The sequence below is a fragment of the Phallusia mammillata genome, chromosome 5 (genome assembly GCF_965637545.1).
Source record: "Phallusia mammillata chromosome 5, kaPhaMamm4.hap1.1, whole genome shotgun sequence".
Lineage (NCBI taxonomy): Eukaryota > Metazoa > Chordata > Ascidiacea > Phlebobranchia > Ascidiidae > Phallusia > Phallusia mammillata.
The window spans coordinates 16,688,266-16,711,905 of record NC_137256.1 but is presented as its reverse complement, the minus strand read 5'-3'; the positions used below and the strand labels follow the sequence as shown (position 1 = coordinate 16,711,905).

The 23,640-nt window shown below is 36.5% G+C and overlaps 3 protein-coding genes and 1 long non-coding RNA gene across 4 annotated transcripts; 2 read left to right on the top strand and 2 right to left on the bottom strand.

Annotated features, from left to right (window-relative positions):
* Positions 1–1,967: 1,967 nt before the first annotated feature.
* On the bottom strand, positions 1,968–5,152 carry LOC145229612 (uncharacterized). The gene is made up of 5 exons (XM_080094956.1): positions 5,089–5,152; positions 4,590–4,728; positions 3,128–3,273; positions 2,405–2,510; positions 1,968–2,130 (listed from the first exon to the last, which is right to left on the bottom strand). The coding sequence occupies exons 1-5, from the start codon at positions 5,150–5,152 to the stop codon at positions 1,968–1,970; spliced, it is 618 nt and encodes a 205-aa protein (XP_079951082.1).
* Positions 5,153–10,856: 5,704 nt separating this feature from the next.
* Positions 10,857–18,941, bottom strand: LOC145229071 (claudin-1-like). Its single transcript, XM_080094335.1, has 3 exons — positions 18,647–18,941; positions 11,796–11,960; positions 10,857–11,539 (listed from the first exon to the last, which is right to left on the bottom strand). The coding sequence occupies exons 1-3, from the start codon at positions 18,864–18,866 to the stop codon at positions 11,250–11,252; spliced, it is 675 nt and encodes a 224-aa protein (XP_079950461.1). The 5' UTR covers positions 18,867–18,941; the 3' UTR covers positions 10,857–11,249.
* LOC145229070 (protein inturned-like) lies at positions 13,701–17,137 on the top strand. The gene has a single exon (XM_080094334.1). It carries the CDS (start codon positions 14,207–14,209, stop codon positions 16,721–16,723), a length of 2,517 nt encoding a protein of 838 aa, XP_079950460.1. The 5' UTR covers positions 13,701–14,206; the 3' UTR covers positions 16,724–17,137.
* A 1,220-nt stretch (positions 18,942–20,161) lies between the features above and the next one.
* Positions 20,162–21,789, top strand: LOC145229072 (uncharacterized). Its single transcript, XR_013860348.1, has 2 exons — positions 20,162–20,439; positions 21,477–21,789. It is a non-coding gene; the product is annotated as an uncharacterized LOC145229072 (long non-coding RNA).
* The last annotated feature ends 1,851 nt before the right edge of the window (positions 21,790–23,640 follow it).

Below are 23,640 nucleotides of genomic sequence, written 5' to 3'. Positions count from 1 at the left end.
TGAAGAGTCTGCTATGCTTGCATAAGTCATTTATTGCATCACAATCAACAAAGGAAAGGCTTTCATAAGTGCACAACAGCAAAGTCATTGATGGTTTCAGTCTTGTCTGTGATGTAACAAACGGCCTTTGGATTTGTATGGGTCTTGTAAGCCTTGCTGAAAGTAACTTTCAACGATTAATTCAAAGCCGGGTTCCACCCTACTGTTGTGCGCGAATAAAAGCCTTTCCTTTGTTGATTGTGATGCAATAAATGAATATTGCAAGTAGAGGAGACTCTTCAATATTCCAAAAACTTTAATCTCTCACAGAAGCACTATTTAAACTAAATAAGATTGCAGTATACCTTTGGAGTTCCAGACCAAATCGCTTCACAAAATTAGTTCATTGAAAGGATAATTTTTTTGTTAACGTAGGGCACAAAACATTAGTATAAAAATAACACAGGGGGAAATTCGAAGTTGGTGGTTGACTTTAGTGGGAAACTACACCAAAAAGGTTAAGAACCACTGGTCTAAACAATACCTGGGCGCTGCTTTTTATCTGATAAACTGTAGAGTCTATTTTAATTTGTTTTACTCAACAACTTTTAAAAAACATTGCGCTTTTTGTCACCCGAAAGTTAGTTGCTGCTGTAGCTTGAACTAAATGGTGAATCATCACCATTGGTGATATAATTTTATCAAAAAGGACGCCATTTTAACGCACTACATTTTGATTTATTCGTCACATGCAGACTATGAGATGTCCTTTGATCAAACTAATACGAACCCAGGCTGTATTCATTACATGCATTTTGCCAAGCGTTTCAACACCTACAACAAGTTTAAACGCAGGTTAAATTAAACACTATTGGAATTTAAAACAAAATTAAAAACGTGCATTTTTCCCCAAATCAATAAATCTGGCCATGCTCAAAATATCCTTCAGGTGGCCACGCATAACAAGCCAAGCTTAAAACCGCCTAAATTATCTTCGATAGTCGTCAAATTAGGACCACATGGCCGAGTGTAGTATAATCCAGGCATAAACTGGTCAAATCAACAGTTGGCCGGAGATACGCCGACTTGAATTTTTGATTAGGACTCTACAAATGAACGTGGTGTTTGTACTTGCCCTTTTACCCACCCGGACATTTGTAGTTCGATGAAAAATGTGCAATTATAATATGCATGGTCACCGGCCCCGAAAATCAACCACAAAACGCAATACAGATAATTTTTCTTCACACAATAAACATAACAATTCATTTCCTCACAAAAATTAGACCGACATAACAGCAGTTATAAATATGCACGTTGAAACAACTAGAATATGGAATGCTGCAGTGGAAAATGGAAAAGAGTAAATCTACATATCAACAAAAAAATGACACAAAGAAAAAACGACAGAGTTTTAGTCGAGGTCATCTTATCAGGACTCGTGGTTATTCAAATGATGCAGACAAATTTCCACATTTAATACGAAATTATGTTGTTGCGCTGAATTACGTTTATTTTGCTTGGTGAAAGAAAACGTACCGCATAGCTTTTTGTGACATTTCTTTCCGTGTTAAAGTCTAAATTTAAAATACTTTTTACAAGTTAGTACTGCTGACCTAAAATTGACAAGTTATGATCCCTGAACATTTACTGCAGCTTGTTGGACGTAGTACACTTAATATACCAAGACAAGACAAATATATACCAAAATTTTAAACTATTTACATTTACACTTGGGTTTAAGTTTACAGGCAAGACGGGTAAACAAAAAGCAATTAATACAAGTGTAGGGTAATGGAAATGCTGTTTTCTCTGTAAACATAAGTCTAGATTTTTGAAAAATATTTAGAAGCAAAAAATATTTAAAAAAAATTTTATTTGAAAAATATTTAGAAGCGAGACAACAGTCGCGTATACCTTTTTTAATGGTTTTTAGTATGTTAACCGAATGGCTGTAAACAGCAATCGTAGAAAGTTCGTGAAGTTTTCTATGGTACAGTTTGATCAGACGGTTGGGCACCAAGGGGTCGCGGCCCAACCGTATTCCAGCGCATTGTTACGCAGCACACTGTCGCCATAGCAACGTAAACGAGCAGACCGCCAACCAGAACAAAGAAGGATATCACAAGTGGGTGACTGAAAAACAAGTAACTTGTCGTGAATACTTTGTTTATTTATATTGTATTCAAGCACATTTGATCATTTTACTATTTGATGGTTTTACTATTTTTTCATGGTTTACTATTGATTTTGGAGTCATTTGGACTAAGCATAATGCAGTTAATTCATTGTACGTCGTGCTTTTAGTTTTGACACAGTTTAATTTATGTAAAACTGCATTTTCTATACTATACTATACTATGGATCGGAATGCTGAAAACCAGCAAAAATAAGGTCAATTTTTTAACAAACGTAATTTTAGTACCTGAAACTACTTGCGTACGTCACGTTGCTATTAGATTCCTTGATTTCTTGACCGTTTGAGCTTGGTTCTTCTGACGGGTTTATAGAATTGGGCTTTCCTTCATAGGCTGATAAAAAACAACCTTGGTTACCGACATGTTAACATATTTTTACCTTCGATTTTTGATCGGGTAAAGGCTAATTACTTATTTAAACAAAACACCTTTAACTGGTATTGGGAAAAAATTGTGGCTTACATTTATGATTTTATATTTTTACATAGATTTAGATAATTTATTCAAAACAAATACTTGTCTGTTGGACATTTTAATTGCAATTCTCCCAATTCATAAAATACAACAATCTATTTAAGTTATATAGTTCTTTTTGTAAACATGTGGTGTACCAAACTCTGCATAAATCATATTGTGTTTCTTTTATATAATTACTTTACTCTTTCGAGCACTACATACGGATCTATTATAAGTTTAGTGATGAAAATAACGGTTTGAACAATCAAGCATATGTCGCTTTTTACGTCTATTTGGGCCTTTTTTATTATTAAACTTTACTCCTTGTAATAAAGTTGGCTGTTGGGATCGTTAAATTGTTGAGATCGTTTATGTTGTTTATTTGAAAAAATGCAATAAATTTTATGTTGCAAATACACTTGTTCTATTTATTAAGACCAAAACCTTATTGAGCTTATAGAGAGTAGGATGAATTTAACAGAAAAAAGTCCAACCTTTTGTGGAATCATGTCCAGCTGGTGTTGTGGTTTTCCCCATGCAAATGGCGTTGATATTATTAGAACTATCAATACATGGCCCCTTTCCATGGCACAATTGATTTTTGGTAAAACAATATGACTCATCGTAGCATAACATATACCTGAAAAAGGAAGAGACTTTTTTATTATTTGCTATTTGAATAAAACTGCAAAAAAATTGCTACAATAACTTGACGAAACGATACACTTATATTCATTCAAAAATTGTTTAAGAGGGGGATATTGGTTTCATTGACCCGACACGTTCTTTTGTATAAATTGAGCCCTAGGTATTTTTTGTTAACGTTGATGTAACTTCGACGGTATAACAACTGAAAAAAATCCAGGGTTCAGTTTGTGCAATTATTTAGGCTTGCTAAATCCTATACCGCAACTTTCTTTTACGAAATCTTTGCGATAAAAAAACGTGAATTGTTTCAAAGAGGAGTGTAAAATCGTAAATCACTCAACCGTACCTGCGTCACATCATATGTGTGATTGCACCACAATTCCAGAATTTTCCCTATACCGTAACAATATCTTTACATTTTCCTTCTCTCTGCTATGCTTAGTTAATTTAAAGGTTTGTTGGACTGTGGTTGGACCACGTGTAGTGTGTTAAATTGCTGTTGTTAATTTGAAACTTTAGTGCATTCGAAAGTTATTGATTTAATTTGTTTGGCATTATCAGATGATAATGCTAAATGTGTAAAACTCTTAGAGGTGAAGCGAATAATAATGTTGGTTTTGCAAGGTAAGCATGATTTGCATAAAAATGTAACATTTGTTGTATATTTGAAGTGCCTACCCTAAAATACGCAATCTACTTATAAAACGTATGAAACTTATAAAAATGTTAACGGTTACGACTTTAAGGTCTGAGTGAGGATTTAGAACAAAAATAACGCTATAATTTAGTTTTAGATGCCCAGTTTGGGCTTAACAGTCTCATACGTGTTGAGAGTGGTACTAAACACCGTATGGTACTGCATGTTAACATAAATTAGGCCCAAAAGGTATCTGAGGTCAAATTAGAAAGTTATTTGTATTACAAACCCTCACCCTGAACCTAATAGCCCTAACCGTCAACATCTTCATTAGTTTTTTTTAGTAGAATGCGAAGATTGCGTATTTTAGAGTAGCCCTATTTGAAGTATGCAGAAGCCATTTTAGTGATGTCTTGCAATATTACTGTCATCTGAAACCCTGGTCCAAAACTCTGGTAAGCGTTAGCTCTGGCATATATATAACGAATTCCATAAACCATTTTTCTGAGTGCTGTATGTTTTGCTTAAAGAAAACCGCGTGACTGAACGTATTTGATCGCAATTACAACAATTATTTCGTATGCCGAATAAATTCCCGCGTGTTTTCTGAAATTTGATTCTAGTGTGACGCCAGTGCGTTGCCAGGCGTTACAGGAAGTAATAGTTTTTACCCTTCAGGACATCTGCTGCTTCCTGTCGGCCAAAATTCTTCCAGTGCTTTAATGTATTCGGGCGACGGTGACGTTATTGCCGCTGTTGATCTCGGGGCACTCTGACGTTTACGACGTAATATTGTTGATGAACTAGAAACTGAATGGGAACATTTTGTTTCATGTACTTTTCATTATGAAGCAAAATAAAATCTATGTTATCATCATAATTAACACAACGATGAGTAAAAATTTAGAATCAAAATTATATCACAATATACAAGTCTCTGGCAGGTTTATTTTTAATCAAATTAATAAGTCGTGTCAATAATAAATCAACAAAACATAGGACAAAGACAAATAAACAGAATGTTCGGCAGCATGTTCGAAATTTTGACAAGTTTGTGAAACTGGACCTGAACACCAAACAACATGTCATGCTCGGTTTTTAGTACACATTTATTCTCAACACTCAACCTACATACATTCCTAACAATAATTTGAAGCCTGTAAAACTTACCGTCAATCCATAAGCAGTGACCCAATAGCGTCCACAACAGCCACCAACTAAGACCAGTGTGCATTTTCCTGAGAGGTTCTATTTCTTTCCTGAATTCAAGTTTCGCTGAGTTCTCACAGACTTGTGAGCTATGTTTGTTATCCAGCGGACTTCAATGCGCCTCCTTTTATATCCACAATATCATTTTACCATAACCATCGGTAAAACGCTTCAAGTGCCGGATATCAATACTAAGTGTGTGTAGCCACAGATTATCGCCAGGTAATTCGGCCTGAGAAATTTCTCCAAGTGCTTGGGACGTTTGGGGTTTGCAACGTGTGTTGAAATTTCGAGTTGCGTGTGCCGCGCATGTAATAGTGATGAACTGAACGCTCGAACGGTTCCGACCGAAGTCAAACCTCCCAAAAGGCAGAATTTTGCCGAACTAAACAGATCAATAGGTGTTTTCAATCATAGCACGCCAGGTCCATTAAAGGCGCCATGCCGAATCAGCTGATCACTATGCTTGCCTGGCAAAAAAAATATTTTAGTTATTTGGGCTCAATCCAAGGAAACCCATATTTTACAGGACAAGACATCTTTCAAATTGTGTAAATTGAATAAAAGTTCTGCCCAAAACACTAAATCGGAATACTCCGTCGAAACCTTTCGGCCTACCGCAAGCAGCAGTAGGCATAATTCAATATATTTTTTGTGGCTGTCCCAAAACCTGTAATGCCAAAAACATTTACAGGATGGTTGTGTCATGCATTTGTGATAAAATCTGGTACTGTATTTTCTGGTATATATTGGTAAACAAATACAGCCGCAAAGGTTAACAAAACAAACAGCGGCAAAGTAGAGGCCGAGACGACAAAACAAACAAACAGCGGAATATAAGATTTTCCGCAATCCCATCACACTTGCTATTGTTTGATCACGATGATGACTAGTCAAGCGCTCTTAAAAACTCCTCAATCATTTCCGCGCAACTTTCTCACACTCTCTGTGTCCATGACAACCTTTTCCTTTACGCTGACGATATCTTGGATTACCTGAATTTAAAGGTAAACCGCCGTAAATAATAAAATAGTACATTAACTTTGATTGCTGTTTTGTTGACAAAAAATAATTTTTAATTGTGTTGTTTTCTGGATTTTTGGATGGCTGATTGAAAAGTGTAGGGCTTATATTTTTTTATTTTTGATGATCTGTGTGAGTTTAAAATAATGGCTTCAAATGTTGTGTGTAATTCAGACGTAGAATTTAGAAGCAAACAAGTTAGATTTGTGGATGCAACAATCAATTTGCAGCGCAGCAACCATAATAAAGTTTGACAAATGTGTAAATCTCCCCGTGCAAAACCAAAAAACTGTAAAAGAAAAATATTTTATTCATATTCCCTTTAAATATCAAATGATGACTAATTGCCCACACCTGTGTTGTTTATCGCAAGAGGTAAATTTCCATTGGTACAATAGAAACCAATGGTGGTCGAAAAGTAAAGTATACTTAATTCGATTTTTCGTTTTGTTATGATTTCCACTTATTAACGCCTCGTCACCCCTTCTGTGTTGCAGGTCAATGTTATCGTAGTGGACGTAAAAAAAGATTTGACTCATTTGTGGCGTTTTGATAACCTGTAATTGACCTTGAAATTTTTACGGTATAATTCAGCTGATTTGGTTCGTGTGTGCCTTAGATGTGTAATAAAATGACAAATGGCACACAAAATGACATGTGGCAAATTGGCACACACACAACACTTTTAATTTCCTTTCAAAAACAAAACAGATTAAGTGTGTCAGCACGTTTCGTCCAAAAATAGCACCTATATTTGTTTTGTTTTAAAATACAGTAAGTACAATGAACGTCCATAACTTGAAGTTTCGAAAGAGCCCGTGATTCTTGCAACAAAGATAATTATATTAATTTACGGAAGTTAATTGTAAAATACACTGGTTTATTTAAGTTACCCAAATGACTCGCCACCAGCCTGCCTATATGACATGGCTGCGTAGTTTATTCCTGTTTAAGTCTACAGAAAGTTAATTCCATGTGGAAATATAATGACCCACAATAAGTATACTTATCGTATATTTGCTCAGATTATCGTATATTGTTTCTTATAACGTGGTCTCGAAACTGTTCCAGTTTGAATGTGAAGTTAACTCAAGATTTTCATGTTTTGTTTCGGTTCTGAAGTAGTCAAGTATATAGTTAATGTGGTGGCGGTTTACAAAACACGGTAATTAAGGTGCATGAAGGCGAGGTTTAGGCTTTAATGCACCGAAGCTTCAAAACAGCAAGCTCAAACGGACATGGCCATTGTCAATACGTTTATGTTTGCTATGCTTTCCCCTCATAAACCGTCAGTTGGTCACATCAAGAAAGCGTCATTGTCTTACGTTCATTATTGTCTGGTGTGTGCGGAGCAATCACGCATAGTTAACTTGTGTCAATTTTTGAAATTGCTTAATGATTCAAAACATGATGCTTTACTTAAAACCAGTGTTTCATACCGGAACGGAACGAAACCAAATAACGTTATTCGTTCTGAGCAAATTTTTTATTTCGTTATTTCGTTCTGGACCGATATTTTCATTTCGTTCCGGTCCGACCGAAATAAATTTATAACGGTATTTTTCGGTATTTCGGTCTTAACAAACGAACATTTCTTTGTGGTCTTTGCAACTATTAAGCGAAAAAAGAAAGAAAGTTGCAACACACAAGAATTATTGTCGGTAGTTGTTACGTCACATAACTTTTGCGTATGTACATTTTAGGAGCTTCAATTTTTATTTTAGCTTAACGGCGCGAAATTTTCAGCAATTGTTTCATGTCAAATGTCCAGAACGAAATACCGGAATAATAAATAACGGTATTTCGTTCCGTTCCGGTATCTTGAATATTTTTTATTTCGGTATTTCGTTCCGGTATTTGAGCCAAAAATTATTTATTTCGTTCCGCTATAATGTTCCGTTGCGTTCCGGTATGAAACACTGCCTAAAACACATCAATCTATCCTGATCGGTTTTAACCTAACCGTGGATAACTGTTAGATCAGCGGTTCTTAACCTTTTCTTGTCCACGCCCCCCTAAGGTGTTTGTCGGGCACTTCACGCCCCCCTGAAACAGGCAAAAAACGACAGTTTTTCCAACACATGCAGCAATGGAACTACCAGAAGTTGCCGTTGCCTATGTTGTAAACCAGGAATCGCCTAATTACGACCCGGGGGCGTTAATGATTGTGCAAACATTCATATAATACATTTCAGTGATAATTTTACCTGGTCTAACATGATAACAAGGCATGAGTATCATACAAAAGCAAAGAATAGTAATTGTGTGCGAACAATTGCTTTTTTTAGTTCCTTGTGGTAGAATAAACGTGCATTAGTTGGTTTTTGACACTTCTATAATTTTTATAATTTTACAATTAAACTGCGGCACAACCTGAATACAAATAAGATCGTGGGAAGAAATGAACCCTTTGCGGTCTCATCAAAATCGCCTCGCGTGTGGGAAAATGCTGCGTCTGGGCTTGTAACCCATGCGACTCTCGAGCGTGATTATTAAAATGATCCGGCTTCGCAGGTAAAAAAAAATTGGTGACCCCTGTTTTAAACTGACAAACTAAAAACTTTGCCACGTATGTCATTATTCAAAATTTGTGTTACGCCAGGTATTGCAATATTCGTTTCTTTTAAAAAAAAATGTGCTCGCAAACAATGCACTACTGTACACTTGCAAAATTAATTTTAGGGGGAGGTGAGTCCAAAGTTAGATAAATTTGTTTATTTACCTTTTGGCTCATGCCCCCCATGGAAATGTCTGGCGCCCCCCTAGTTAAGAACCACTGTGTTAGATGTAATTATTGTTATTTCGATCCCATATTTAATCAGTACCCTTGCGCGCACCTCTGCTTTAATGTCCTTTAGACCGGTGTTTCCTAAACCATAGGTTGCTACCCAAAGGTCACCTGAAAATTCTGTTGGGTTGCTTGTTTTTTTTGGTTGCAAAAGCTTCTACTTTTTAACTTCTATCGGTAGCATTTTTGTGTAATGGTTAACTTTGTTTGTGACGTAATACGTTATTTGGCATCTTACTGTTTATCAATAACGCGTCAAACCCGTTTTAAAATTCGATTTAAATTAAAATGTTTTGTCCAAAAACTTTTGTGTGATAATGATTAAAAATGTCCTAGTTAGTGCCGGATTAGCCATTAGGCAAAGTAGGCACGTGCCTACAGGCCAGTCAAAAATCCAGGCCACTTTAAAATCAGTAGAAATTTAGTCGCTGACAATTTCACTGATAATTTTAATTTTTTAGTTGGCAACCCTGATTTTCGGGCCACATATAAAATGTGCCTAAGAGGCCAGCAGACGCTTAATCCGGCACTGGTCCTAGTAACTTTCATTAGGCGTAGAAATTTTTATCTAAACTAAATTTCGGAAAGCTTTCCTGCTTTACAGACTAAAATACAACTGTGTTATGCAGAACTGTAGTGGTTCCTGGTCCTGCATTGACTAACTTGAATGATAAACGACTACACCGACAGTGGAATCACAATGGCGACCCAAACACCACTAGGGGTCAGTAAAGGCATTTCTGGCGGTACGAGGGAGTATGTTTTGTCATTATAAAACGTGTCTAATGCTTTCGCTTTAACTCCAATCGAGTTTTATTTGTAAATTTTCAGATTGTTTACTTTATGGCAGCATTTCGGATTTTTTTGTTTACGTTTTATACTTATGATATCATTCTAGTGGTCTCGTTGTATTATATCACATAGTTATTTGCCAGATGAGTTGTAGACATACTTTGACTATCGGTTTATCACAGTAGACATTACAAATACCTCATCACAAATCAATTGCTTGCAATGGCGGTTTAAGCTACAATATTAGTGGTTCTCGAAGTGGGCGCCAGAATCACTTTTTCAGTCATATAGGGAATTTAAAACAAAAGAAGAAAGTATAAATACTCAATTAAAAACAAAAAACGTATGTTTAAATTTAAAGTATACTAGCATATCAATGTAAGTAATTTGGACAAATGTATCTATTGCATTGGCTACTTTAAAAATGAAACTCAAAGTGCATGTGTTATTACATCAGAGTTGCAAGTCGGACCAAGATTTTCGGGTCGTGTTCGGGCTGGGTTCAGGGTTAGATTTCTTCCAGAAAACGGGCCTGATCCGGGCCTGACTTTACACTCTGTGTTTTTTTCTTCTTCAGTATAGTAAATATTTTTTTCTGAATAAAAACTAAGTAGCCAATTGCTAGAACTAACTTAATGTAAAGCAGACCTAAACTGCCTTGTCAAGACCAATCGTCATTGTGTTTGTTATCTTGGTCTTTCCTCAGGCTTCAATGTATGGGCCTGTCAATCAACTTTCGGGTCTAAACGGGCTTCTCAAAAACAATTCGGGTTCGGGCCCTAATTTTGAACTCTGTATTACATGGAAACCATTGGGTTACATGAACTTCGCACGTAGGCAACGTAAAAAGGCGTAATAACGTATACACCAGGAGTTAGTTGAACCGTGGTTTGACGACATAAACCACGTTCAGTAATTTGATGCTGGTTCGGCATTGCGGCGCCAACGTTCTTGTCGTGGGCCACTTGAACTTGTACATTGCAAACGTCGTCACTTGTCAATCACGATTTTTGCACGTTTCATTGCGTGTTGTGGTCACGTAAACGTTCTCATCGCGAACTTAAAACTCTGCCCAAAGCTAAATTTTAAAAATCAATAGAGCTTGATGAAAAAACGATACAAAAGCCTAAAAGCAATAAAACATAGTTGTATTTGTTTTTCAAACATTTAAAATTTTATTACTAAACTCAATTTCAAAAATGTACACGTACATGTTACAATTCAAACTATACTGTTAGCTGTTTTATAGTACAAAAAAGTACAAATTTAATTTGCCAGTTGTGGCTTGTTAATTTAAAAAGAAAGCATAATACAATCACTCACATGCGTTAAAATATATTTTTGATATATATATCAATATAGCAGCTTCGCTTAAGCATATTTAAGTGAGCCTAATGTAACCGAAGGTAACGAATTGATGTCCAGATTTCTATTCAACAGGCAAAAACGAAAGCTTTGTACATTTATTATTACCTAGACAACAGCGTTTTTACACCAGCTTTTATAAATCAGATCTGGGTCAAACATAATCCATGTATTTGTGCTTGGACTTTTCGACGGCAGTGGGAAATTCTATTTTTTGCGAACGAGTTAGCGGGTAAGATGACTCGTATTTATCCGTTTCCTGTCGGGGGCCGGGCATACAGCAGCAAATGAGGGCGGTGAGGAAACATAACACAGCAGTAACAAAACCCAGGTACAAGGCGGCCCCCAGTTCGTAGCGAAGAAGGTTGTCTTGGTTGGCAAAAGAAAAAAATTCGTAGATCACCATGCTGGTATACCATGCGGAGGAGGCTAAGACAAGGGCACCTGTGTATGAAATTGTTCCGTTTAAACTTTAAACAACATTATAGGAAATCACAGTAAATAACGGCCAAGCATAGACTTTTTGTTTTACCCTCCCTAAAAATGTGATGACTAAATACGACATGCCTATAATTAATAAACTTTTCTCAAATGCCCATGTCATTATTAGCGATCAGCAAATCAGTATCATCCATGCAACTTAAATTACCTACGATAAGTCAAATAATGCAAAACTTCTCAAATAACATAAAAAACTAACCGGAAACAGCGTAAATGACACCACTTGTTATCATCATCTTCCGTTTCCGATTTGGTGCCTCTTCAAAAAATTTCGAACATTCCATTCCGCACAAAATGACGATGCAACCGATGACAGTAAGACACACAGCGATGCACATCATGGCCCGAATTGCATTCATGGATGCTGTTGGAAAACAAGAGACAATCGTAAATTTAAATTATTTTGCACTATACCCAACATGTAAATTTATAAAGTAATATCTGGTTTATCGTAGTTACTCATTTTTTAAAGGCTGCCATTTAATTGAAAATAAATATATTTTAAATAATTGTGGCCAACAAAAACCATGGACATTCGTAAGACAAGCACTGATTGTATTGTGTTAAGATAACCATCAAAAGATGTAGCCTATATGTGAGATTTCGGAATGGTACAGCTAAATCTTTTTTTGTTCAGTTGTGTCTTAATTTAGGTCTTAATAATAAACTACGTCCGCACCACAGGCTGATACCGAATTGTGAACTTGTTTGTTACCATGATTACTCCATTTGTTGTTTCAATGTTAGTTTGCATGTTAACAAGATATCTTTTTTATTGAACTATCTGTAATTACGGTCAGAGAGGAAAAGAGAAGCTTGTTCTTCGCAGTGATATTGGCCAGAAAAGAGTTGAAAGCAGTCAGCCCAAATTCCTCTCCATGCCCAAGCAGCACCTAAAATAGAGCCACTTTCTGGGCCGGAAACGATCCACTGACTCCAGAAGGTAGCCGTTAAGCAGCACGAAGTCGACAAAATAGCAAGTAAAAAACATAATAGCTGCCCGTACATGATTCCAAGTTACTAAGACTGTTAGTACAACTTTTCTCCAAAGTTTTAATAATGATAAAAACCGACTGCAAAATAAAATTTTTGCACGTTTTATTTAAATTCTGGTTTGAATTGAAGCAAGATTTTACCAAACTGCACAAAATAAAGTTTTCATTCTCACTAATTTGCTGCATGAAGCACACATATGACTTCATGGCTTAACTAACTAATCTGTCGTTTAACTTAAACCCCTATTTTGCAAAAAGAATATACGGTCACCTTTAACCTGGTTTTACTTATGACTTCTGCATTAAGTAATCACAATGTATACCAAACGTAACTAAAACATTATCAGGAAAGTTAGAAATAACTTCAAAGCATCATTAATTTAACCCTATTTCCATTGATAGGTCTTTTCTGTGTGAAACCCTGATCGCAGTGAGAACAAAATCTTCTTGAAATAAAACACTTGTTTTTTGGTTCCACTTTTCGGTTCAAAGCTAAGGAGCATGCGAATCCCATGCTGCCGACGCGTGCAGAGGCATTATTTCTTGTTTTGCGATTGTATTACGTTTTTTTTTCTTGGTTTGCTGTTAGTAGATTGAAAACCACGAAACAACGAACACAAATTTGAAATGTTGCTAACATTTCAAATCAAATTCCAACAACAGATGCGCACTAATGTGCATTAATAGGGTGAAAAGTCATTTCTATAATAATTGGCGTTCAAGGTTGATGCAAACGTAACACACTTTTTTATTCGAGTTTTTTCTCGATATAACGTCTAAACTCTTAACATTGCGTATCCTTTTTCCGCATGGTATTTGTCATGCCAAAGTTTCTTTTAACAAGCAAAACAAACTTTGAAAAACTTTAAGCTAAGACAGCTTAAACTTAAAACGTTTGGTTTCCCTTTATTAAAATTTTGATAATAAAGATTTAATTATTGCCTTTGATTTTAAAATTGTAATAGCTGGAAAATGGAAACTATGCAGTTGTTTGAACTCCCCAGTTGAATTTATTTTCGTGTAGGAGCGTCGCCTGGCGTCATTGATTGAACAGCCGTTGTGACGTCACAGGTGTAAACATCTCAAATTCTTGATTGAACAACCGTCTTTAACTTATCGTGTATTTGGTTGAGTTTGAGCTGACACCTGACAGTTGTGAGGATGGCGGTTTACTTTATATCACCGAAATATGTTGATTTTAACGCTGGTTTAGATAATTTTGACTCGTATATATATATTATCTTGTCTGGCTCGTTAACAGCATCGTTTTTATTCTCGACCTAGTGGTGTGATTGTACTTTGTGCACTGGGCTGGGTTGGTGTTTCTTTACATTAACAGTATGTTTAGTTTACGCCTAGGCGACGTAGCGACGTTAACAGTAGTTATGTCACTTACATCATGCATTATCCATGAGGTGAGGATACACAGCACAAAACATCCAACATTGGTGCTATCTGAGTGAAAGCAACAAACGAATTCCAGATTTGTTGCAGTCTTGTCCTGTTTTTCTACTGTGATGTATTTTAAATAGGGTATATCAATTAATTCAAAAAATATCTGTTATTTTTAGGCAGTATGTGGTGATCAACGCAATATAGTTTATTTCTCAGCACAATGGCAGTAAATATGCAACATCAAACTGACGTGTACAGACCAGTTTTGTACCAGAAAAGCAATCACTCCAACAATTTGCAACAAACAAGGCAACAACAAATTCAACAAAGATATGAAAGCTCAGACAGTGAAAACAACTCGTTTTCTGACTCTGAGTACAGCGAATTTTCTGATGATGATGAACCAGCTTGGAATGAAGAACCTATGAGAGCCGGAGAATTGTTTTATGTAGAAGACAATCCGGAAAGTGGTGATACCATAGTAAAAAATGGAGTGCCTATCCTTAACGAAATGCCCCTGGCCACTGGCAACCTAAAGAATGTGTTCATTGGAGTAAATGCAGCATCTACATATGAAAGAAAGTTTCCAACCAATCTTCTGGCTAGCATGCTTGGCATTATCACGCTAGATAGAAAAATAAAATATCAATCAACAAATGAAAGTGTTGTTGTTGACGCTCTTGTACCTGGAGGTATTTCTCTTCGAACTGGTCAAGTTTATGTTGGTGATGTACTGCTCTATATAAATGATATGCATGTATCCTCATCAAACATAGAACACATTTTAAGAAGTTTTATTCAGCCCAGCAAGCTTAAACTTACATTCCAGTCCATGGAACAACAATTACATTCACATGGTGTTACACATTCAACTCAAGAGCTGAAATCAGTGAGCACAGTGCAATTGTTAAGCCCTAACAAAAAGAGACAGTCACAAGATTGTACCTTGTCTGCTCCAAATGCAATCTTTTTCCTCACTCTGAATGTTCATTCAGAAACAGCAGGAGAGAATGATGACGTGCTGTATTCATATCCGCCCATTGAGGGATCTTCTACGCTGCCATCAAAACTGGCATTGGTGAGAGGATTATTTGTGACACTCTCGGATGTCATACAAGATACCTTTGGAAGTCAAGTTCTTAGTTCATCCTTAATAATAGAAGGAAAGATGGTGCATTGTGCATACTACCATGTAAAGACTGAAGTACTGGTGCTGTGCCTTCCAGGAGATAACTATTCCCTTCCTCAAGTACACCACACCCTGGCTAATACTGTTAGACTTTTGACTGTAATGTATGGATCAGTGCTCCAAGCCTTTCTGCCTGAGAATAAACTGAGATTGGATCATCTGTTTCAGTTTGTACTAATACTCAATGCATCATCTGGACTTGTTAGCAAAGCTTTACCAAGTGGCTCAGCATGGAAGTTTCCTGGAATGGAATTCCTAAAGTTGTCACCAGACCTAACAGCTCATGCTAATTCGGCACTTGCAGAATTAGAAGCATGCGACTTTGATGATGGCTCAAGTGGACGAAATTACACAAGGCGTCTGTACACTATACGTGGATCATGTGTCTTTTATGATGGACATTTGCTTGCAAACCACTTACCCACATCAGATTTGAATGATATTACACTTTTTTGCTACAACCATTCATTATTGGGTTTAAATCGCAAAGAACGGATTGGTCTTCTGTTGATTTGGCGTGAAGTTTTTCCTTGGAGCTCCCACACAGCAACACAGGATAAAGAGCAGTATATTCCCAGTGAAGGAAGGTGTTTTTGGATGTTTATTGGGTTGAAACATACACTTTTGTGTGTTCTTTTACAAATGAATGGTAGCCTGTTTCCCCATTCACATACACCAAGGCCAGACCCAATGTATGTCAATAAGGCACGTGCCACTTTACTAAACTTAGAAACATGTCACTTTCAAGATTGTGTGAGTCAGCGCTTGCTATCTACCTCAAAACCTTTGCTGGCCCAACCCGACAAGTTTTTGTTGCCTTTATCGGTATTAAAAGGAGCAAAACCACCAAGTGGTAGCAAACAAGATAAAAGTATTTTCCCATCTTTTAGTTCCCCACTAAAGTCAAAGCAGAGTATTGTCAGCAGTGGACAGGCATCCCCACAAAAGTTAAAGAAGTCCCAACGTGATTTATCATTTGGTGAGAAATCACCACAAATATCAGTAAAGACCTTGTTCAGAGACAAATCATTCAGTTCACAAGGCTCTGATGAAAGTGGAAAATCAGGCAAAGCTACTCAACAAGCTTCTGCATACTCTCTGGAGGACATTCAAGATGCAATTGATGATGTGGTGCCTAGTGCGTCTAGTGGTCACCAACAACTACCCTTAGGTGCTGAAAACACTTTGTTTTGTTACCTGACTTTTAATACACTAAATGGAATTTTGATTGTGCCAACAGCAAAAGATTTAAACACTGTGAACAGTCCATTACATCAGGACATTGTAAAAAACTTTAAAAAGCATTGTATGATATTGCATCAGCGATTTAAATCATCTAAATCAAGTAAAGAATACTGTGTAGAAGAAGGAATTCTTTTTCAATGCCAAAAACCATCCCAAAAGTCTGAAATAAAGTCAAAGCCCCCCAGTGTACAGTACTGGGTTATTGGGCGTTCTATCAGTCGACCAACACCAAAAGAAGTTTATGTGTGTTTTCATAACTCTGCTGCTCAAAACATGGTGGAACTAGCATTTCGAATGATATAGTTCAGGTATTCTGATCTTTTTGTGACATAAAAGCACTGCCAACATTTTGCAAATAAAATAAAATTAATAGATATTTTGTTAATACTCTAGTTTTGGAAAATTCTTTGCAATTGATTTTCTACTTTGCATTTATTGTTTTTTGTGCATGTATTTTATGTGCTGTACTCACATTCCTTTGGTGCCTGTTTTATTTTTTCAAACAGCTTGAACATTTTTAGGGGTAATATTCTTAACTTAAAAATATATTGTGATTTTATGCTCCTTGTTTTTTTGTACTAACTACATTATGTGTGCAGATTTCATAAAACCTCAACCATTTTTGCACTACATGTTGTAGTGTATCTATTTGACACATTTGCAGTATTTTACAAAACTTTTGTTCAACTTCATTGCTTATAAAATAGAGATGATGTAGCTGGTGTTTCAATTATTTCATTGCTTAGGTAAAAAAGAAAAGGAAGTGTACAAATTACACAATATTTCAAATCTTCTATCTCTGTTGTAGTTACCATGTTTATGCGCAAAACGTTGTTAGCAAACCGCATTTGTGTTCACAAGGTTGTATCTTCCAATATTGTCCGACGCATTAAAACAAGCAGTTGTACAGCGAACTCATTGTGAGCATAACGCATTTACGCGTAACCGCCCACCTAAGCGTAAAAATCAAACAACGATGAAATAGGGTTTACCGATTTTTTTAACTTGACTTTTCACGATAGACAGCGAATAATTGTTTAAATAAATGTTATACTGAACCAGTAAAATCATATTTCTTCTACTCGATAACAAACAAAAGAGACGAAGAAATCTAACTACCATAAAAGTAGAACAATTTTAGAGGCGTCATTTCGTGCAGTCCATTTTTAGGTAATGCTGAAGTTTAGGTGACGATTGGATAGTGTTGGGTTTGGGCTAGTATTTTGCTTTCGAATCTAAAGTCTAGCTTCTGTATGCATGTTGGTTAAAACTTTGTTCCAGTTAACAACTTGACAGAAGTTCAAATTTGCTGAATCGCCATTAGTAAAGGGTGCACAACCTGCGGCCTTGAACAAGTAAATTAACATATACTTTTATATAGGTCACTGGGGGGCCGTGACCTATATAAAACTATTTTGCTAAATATATGAGTTCAAAAACTGCTTAAAACGGATTTTGTGGGTCTGGAAAGATTCCTGTCAGCCTAGGAGTCATATGCCTCAGACTTTTCGTACGCCTCTGCCAACAATGCGAAAAACACACGCTACAAGCGTCACAATATAGATGATGACGTCATAAACACTTGGAACTGTTCAGCTCGATTTGTGCAAGATAGAAATTAATCTGAGCTTTTCGGACGCAGTTAGATGTTACATATATGTGATAAACCTATTTCTTTACATCAGTAGTTTTGAAACAAAAACAAACAGACACTTGGCGGCCGTTGGTGTAATTTTGGATCTGTGCTGCGGCCGACATTGCGAAAAGGTGGTGCACTCCTGTCCTAAAGTAACCAATACAAAAACTGACCTACCTAAAATTTCTTTGGATCAAAGTTTGCAAATTAAATGTAAAATCGAACACTGTGAAGAAAACGCTTATAGCGCTCTTTTGCACAAAAGGGTCATTTCAAAAATGCCAAACAGTAGACTTTAATTCAGTGTTTCTTAACCTTTTTTGCGCTCGTAGCTTTCATAAAATTGTAATAATAGGAATTAAACTTAGTGTATTTATAACTTGGGTGTTGAATGCATGCATGAAAACAGTATTGTAAGTATAGGACAAAACTAACCCGTTTTAGATATATAACAAAGTAACTTGTTATGCATTCTTCACAAATATGCCTAAATAGCATATAATTTCAGCCTGCATGTCGTACCCCCAAGGGGTACACGTACCCCTGCTTAAGAACCACTGCTTTAAATTAAATGATAAAGGCGCACCAACCTGGCATGTTGAAGAGGACAGTGCCGTAGTCATCACATTGATACTGCCCCGTGGTGTACTGCAAGCACTGGACCCAGATACCGTTGAATCCCCAAATCGAGTTGAGTAAAGAGGTGCTGGCAGCTCCGCTGGTAATCGCCCATTGGTTCCAGAAACACGTGACAATTGTACCAGCTGACGCAATAAAGGCTAAGGCAAAGCATGCAACTTGAATGTACATTATGATAAGTTATGTCTGAATTTTGGTTGTTATTGTTCGAAGTAATCTGAACAAAAGCAGTTATATTTATCCAAGGAAACTATCAAATATATATTTTAAAAAATATACATAAATATGTTGTACTTGTAGTGTTTAGTATATTTGCGGGATTTTACAATTCCCTTATTATTATTAACCAGATTATATTAATGCAGTATACGTTTAACAATAGCAAGCTTATTATAACGTATTTTCCAATTATCTCGTTAAGCTGGCTGTGCATTTGGTTGAGTAATGAAACAAATTTGTTTGTAATTTGGAGTAAGAAATTGCTATTGAAAAGTGTAATAAATGTCGTTTTTGAAAGTCATGGTAAGTCGTATACATTACATATCTTGAATTCTGCGCACAGTGCAACAAAATTACGTTGCGTAGCTGAACATTACATCATCGTTTTTACTTACGGGTAAGGCAGCAAATTACCGTCACCGTTTCGTAAATACATATGTGAGTACAGTTTACTAACCCGATTGTTGTTGGTTTGGAAATAAAACGCAATATCTCCGCAAACAAAGGATACTTAAATTTTGAACGCAGGGATCAGAATTAAATTAAAACTCTTACGACAACTATAGTTAGGCTACCTTGCAATAGTGATTAACATGTATTTAGTTCGTGAAACATCCCAATTGCTAGTGATTGCGCGAAGTACGATATTCAGAGGCCAAAACAAGAAAATAATTTCCAAAATTATTTTACGGACATAAAATGCAATAAAGCCCATGCAGAACATTTTTGGTTTAATGAATTTTGTTTTACCTAAAAAATGCCATCTTTTTTCGAGTAAATTCACCGGACAAACAAAATTCAAAGTGATTTTATATTCTGTAAGACTTAAGTTACATAAAGTTTAAGTTATTAGGCCCACTCTTTGCAATCAAATTATAACATATCAGTATAAAAAGGGCGCAGCTTAATTACACAACCAAGTTACCAAAAAAATTTAAATGCAATCTTAAAAAGCCGTTGCTTTCCCCATGCAAATTTGTTTCAACTCCTTTTCTCCTTTACCCCTCGGTTAGTTTCAAATAAAAAATGCTTTCTAAAGTTTCTACAACAAACTAATTTCACATGTCTTAAATAATTAGATTACATATATTTACTCGTCAAAGAATTTAAAATTTGCACTTTGACATTAAACTTCCCCAGTTTGAGAACTTCTGCTGTTGCAATGATGTCTGCCTCGCATCTAATGCTTCCCGCCACGTTACCAACCAAAGTTGCTCAATCGATTAAGAAAGGAGAAAAACAACGGGAACAAAGTTTTCTGTTTTCTCGTTGTGCCACGTGCTTTTCCTATAAGTGGATTTCCAAATTGCTGTGCTGCTGTGCATATTTAACATCACCATTCACTGTACGAGATTCGGAAGCAGGGATGACGTAAGCGGATCTGTTGACCGCCAGTTACCAAGTTTCCTAACTACGGTGCATAACAACGAGTCTGTTTGTTCAACACCTCGTAACTTCTGTAGCGACCGAGCATCGTACGATCAGCATCGGCGGTTTGGAGGCAGACCAATCAACGTCGTAAAAGGTAGATTGTTTGCATTTAAATTTAAGCATGTTTGCTGTGAGGTATAACAATTATGCGTAGATTATTACAATAATTTTACGGCATGATTTATGTTTAGAAAGCCTAAAGAAAATGTGCAACAAAGCAAAACATATTATAAGTATATTACCACTGTAAGCAATAGAAAGTGTATCACGCTATAAACCTTTGTGCTTATTGTACACACACACAAAAACATGCCAATCTCAAAAACAGATTGTTTTTAAATAATCTACACGAACGTCATTGTCAAAATAGTAATAAATGTTGGCACGTCAATATTTGGCCATTGTTGTCGGGAGTAAGATATATTTGGTGTTTGACCGCTGCAATAAAGCGCCTTTTTATAGAACTTTGGGTATGATGTCATACGTCCACAACAAAACACGCATATTCCAATGTGTAATTTTATACGTCAATGCGACTACGGTAAAGGTTATTGTATAACAAGTATTTATTTTATAAAAGTGTTATAATTACATGTTTAGAATGCGTATTTTAGAGATTTCAGATAGTTTTCATAAAAAAGTAATATTGTTAAGTCGTCAATCGTGACAAAAGTATCTTTGTTCGTGTAAGCACTTTTTAACAATGCTTGGCCAACTATCAGGGTGCAGACATTAGCAAAAGACAAACACTTAACGATTTCATAATCCATTGTCCGCCACAACCGCTAATGACAATGACAGGCCTCTTTATCATGTAACAGCGGATGATTGTCTAGTGTGAGGTCGTGAGATTGTGGCTCACCTCTTTAAACCTCGTGGTATTGCTGTGACGTAACCACTGACAGCAGTGGACTGTCATGGCAACCAAACAGGCTCGCACAACAAGACGCTTTTTATCAATGGCTGTCTTATCAATAGCTGTCAAAATTCATTACGTAGTCCAAATTAGTTATAGTGTATTTGTGCCTATTCGCTTTGCCTTAAGATCATTTTTTGCACCTGTCATTGTGTACTGTGTACAAAGATTTGTTATATTTTGCGCTGAGATCTCAGATACTTGTGTTTACGAAGGTGGATGCCTATACGAAGCTTATCGGGCATTGCTATTTATCCACGCCTGGACCGAACCGGACCGGACGTAAAGCTGGACAGATGTCAACATCATTTATCTAAGTTTACTTTGATATAGAATTAAGGAGAAATGACACCACATTAATTTTGTAAATATTGCATCACGTTTTTATCACGTCTTTAACTCATTTCGCATCAACACTCAGCCATGGGCGCCGCCACGTAGGGGCAAGAGGGGGCACTTGCAAAAACAAACAATGGGAGCCACAAAGACCGTTTTAAATTTGAAATAAAATGCCAGTGTAAAAATGTTTTTATGTCTCACGACATTCGACTTTTTGTTGTTAGTTGGTTCCTTGCATATTAGGTACACAGTTAAAGCAAATGAATTTTTCCACGTTCCCACGTAGCATCGAATGCTGTGTTTTCTTGAGACGCGGATTTTTATTTGCGTATTCAGCACATTGTCAGACAACTAGTAACAAACAGATATTGTTACGTGCGCACACACACTACAAAACGAAACAGTAACCTTGTTTGTTAACCTGCGCGCCGCCAGTTTACATCTTTACGTTTCATGGTATAGAAACGGTTGTATAGCTAGCTACTAGAAACTTTCTCTGTTGGTACATTAATTCCACATATATATATATTTCTTAAATTCCTGACTTTTAAGTACATTTTAACATTTCTCCATGACGCAGATTTAAACACTAAATTCCCTGACATGTCAGGGAAAATCCTGACGTATGGCAACCCTAAGTTAGACCACCACATATACCCAGTCGGCCCAGAGTAACAAGCGGGACTGAAATTGCGACCCGAACCCGAAAGTACAAGACGACCTGTGTTTGGCGGCAAGGCTGGGTTACAAATACGCAATTGCCGAAACATTATTGGCACAGTACGATAAAAATAAAATTTTGAAGTGATTGCTAAACTTTTTAAGCCCGCAACACCAGAAACTATACATTCACATTGCAGACACACAAAAAACAGAATCGTTGCGCAAAAAGATAATTTGCCTTAAACTAGAATCTAGATGGGTAAAACAGCTGTCGATAACAATTAAAATGGGATCAAAATGCGGAAATTTTAGCTTTGTCAAGCACTCCCTTATTTCGTCGTCAGCAATAGCCTATACTAGTTGAACATCAGATAAAATTATAGTACTCAGGCAAATATTTCGCGCCACACTTTAAAAAAACCTAATGGCGCACAAAGTGAGAATCGTTGGTTAAGAATGTTAAATTATCACGCAAACTTTACAAAGTGTGAAATCGGGGCCAAGCGTAGACTTTTAACAAATAAATCAATAGAGCACAATCCAGGGTTGCCAGGTACTGTCGGCTAGATTCGGACAGTATTTGTCTGAAAATCGGACATTTTAGGACAAAAAAAACGAGAGCGTAAAATTGCTAACAAGGTGTCAATATCGAGGTGCCAACTGCCATTTTTTTGTGCATTTACGTTCCTTACACTCATAAGCGCCGAGTTTTACACAAATGATAAGACGTCACTTATGCGTGCAACCACAAGAACTGAAATCCAAACTTAAAGACCAACCAACTTCCCATGTTGGAAAAAAACGACATGTTTGAAATAATATTTAGATGTCAATTGCAACACGTTGCTGCTGTAGCGTTTATTATTGGTTTCGCCAACTTGTTGCTTCATATCACCTTAGATAAGATAACCATTTGTTACAATACAATTGCATTGTACACAACAATGACCAAACATTTACTGGGAGACAATTATGTGTTTAATGTCATAAACAAGGTACTAACCAAAACAAGTTGCACTTTTAAACCACGTTTTGTCGTAAAAAAGGGTTTGCAACCTTTAAAAAATAGGAAGGAGACAAAAAGTTATTCAATCAGCAAAATTCGGACATATTAGGACCAAAAACTAAATGTTCTAATGATTTTTAGGCGTCGGACACAGCATGTGAAATTAGGTCAATTTATCGTTTTTTGTCCGATTTTTAGGCCACCTGGCAACCCTGGCACAATCTCCCCCTCAAAAGTCCATCGACTTACATCTCTGACCTTTTGATTGCCGAGCAAATTTTAAAAACCAGGAATTAGCTGCTTTTAACTTCGAAATCTTGCAAAATGGCGAGAAAATGGACGGCACTAATACGACGCGGAAATAAGACTAG

What these genes read in the sequence shown, in the direction of transcription:
- LOC145229612 (XM_080094956.1), bottom strand. Translation starts at nt 5,152, where the DNA reads ATGCACACTGGTCTTAGTTGGTGGCTGTTGTGGACGCTATTGGGTCAC. An exon ending in TCACTGCTTATGGATTGACG is followed by an intron (nt 4,729 to 5,088) that starts GTAAGTTTTACA and finishes GTTCCCATTCAG; the next exon opens with TTTCTAGTTCATCAACAATA. An exon ending in ACGTACGCAAGTAGTTTCAG is followed by an intron (nt 2,131 to 2,404) that starts GTACTAAAATTA and finishes ATTCACGACAAG; the next exon opens with TTACTTGTTTTTCAGTCACC.
- LOC145229070 (XM_080094334.1), top strand. Translation starts at nt 14,207, where the DNA reads ATGGCAGTAAATATGCAACATCAAACTGACGTGTACAGACCAGTTTTG.
- LOC145229071 (XM_080094335.1), bottom strand. Translation starts at nt 18,866, where the DNA reads ATGTACATTCAAGTTGCATGCTTTGCCTTAGCCTTTATTGCGTCAGCT. An exon ending in TGTCCTCTTCAACATGCCAG is followed by an intron (nt 11,961 to 18,646) that starts GTTGGTGCGCCT and finishes GTTTTCCAACAG; the next exon opens with CATCCATGAATGCAATTCGG. An exon ending in TGTCATTTACGCTGTTTCCG is followed by an intron (nt 11,540 to 11,795) that starts GTTAGTTTTTTA and finishes TTTCATACACAG; the next exon opens with GTGCCCTTGTCTTAGCCTCC.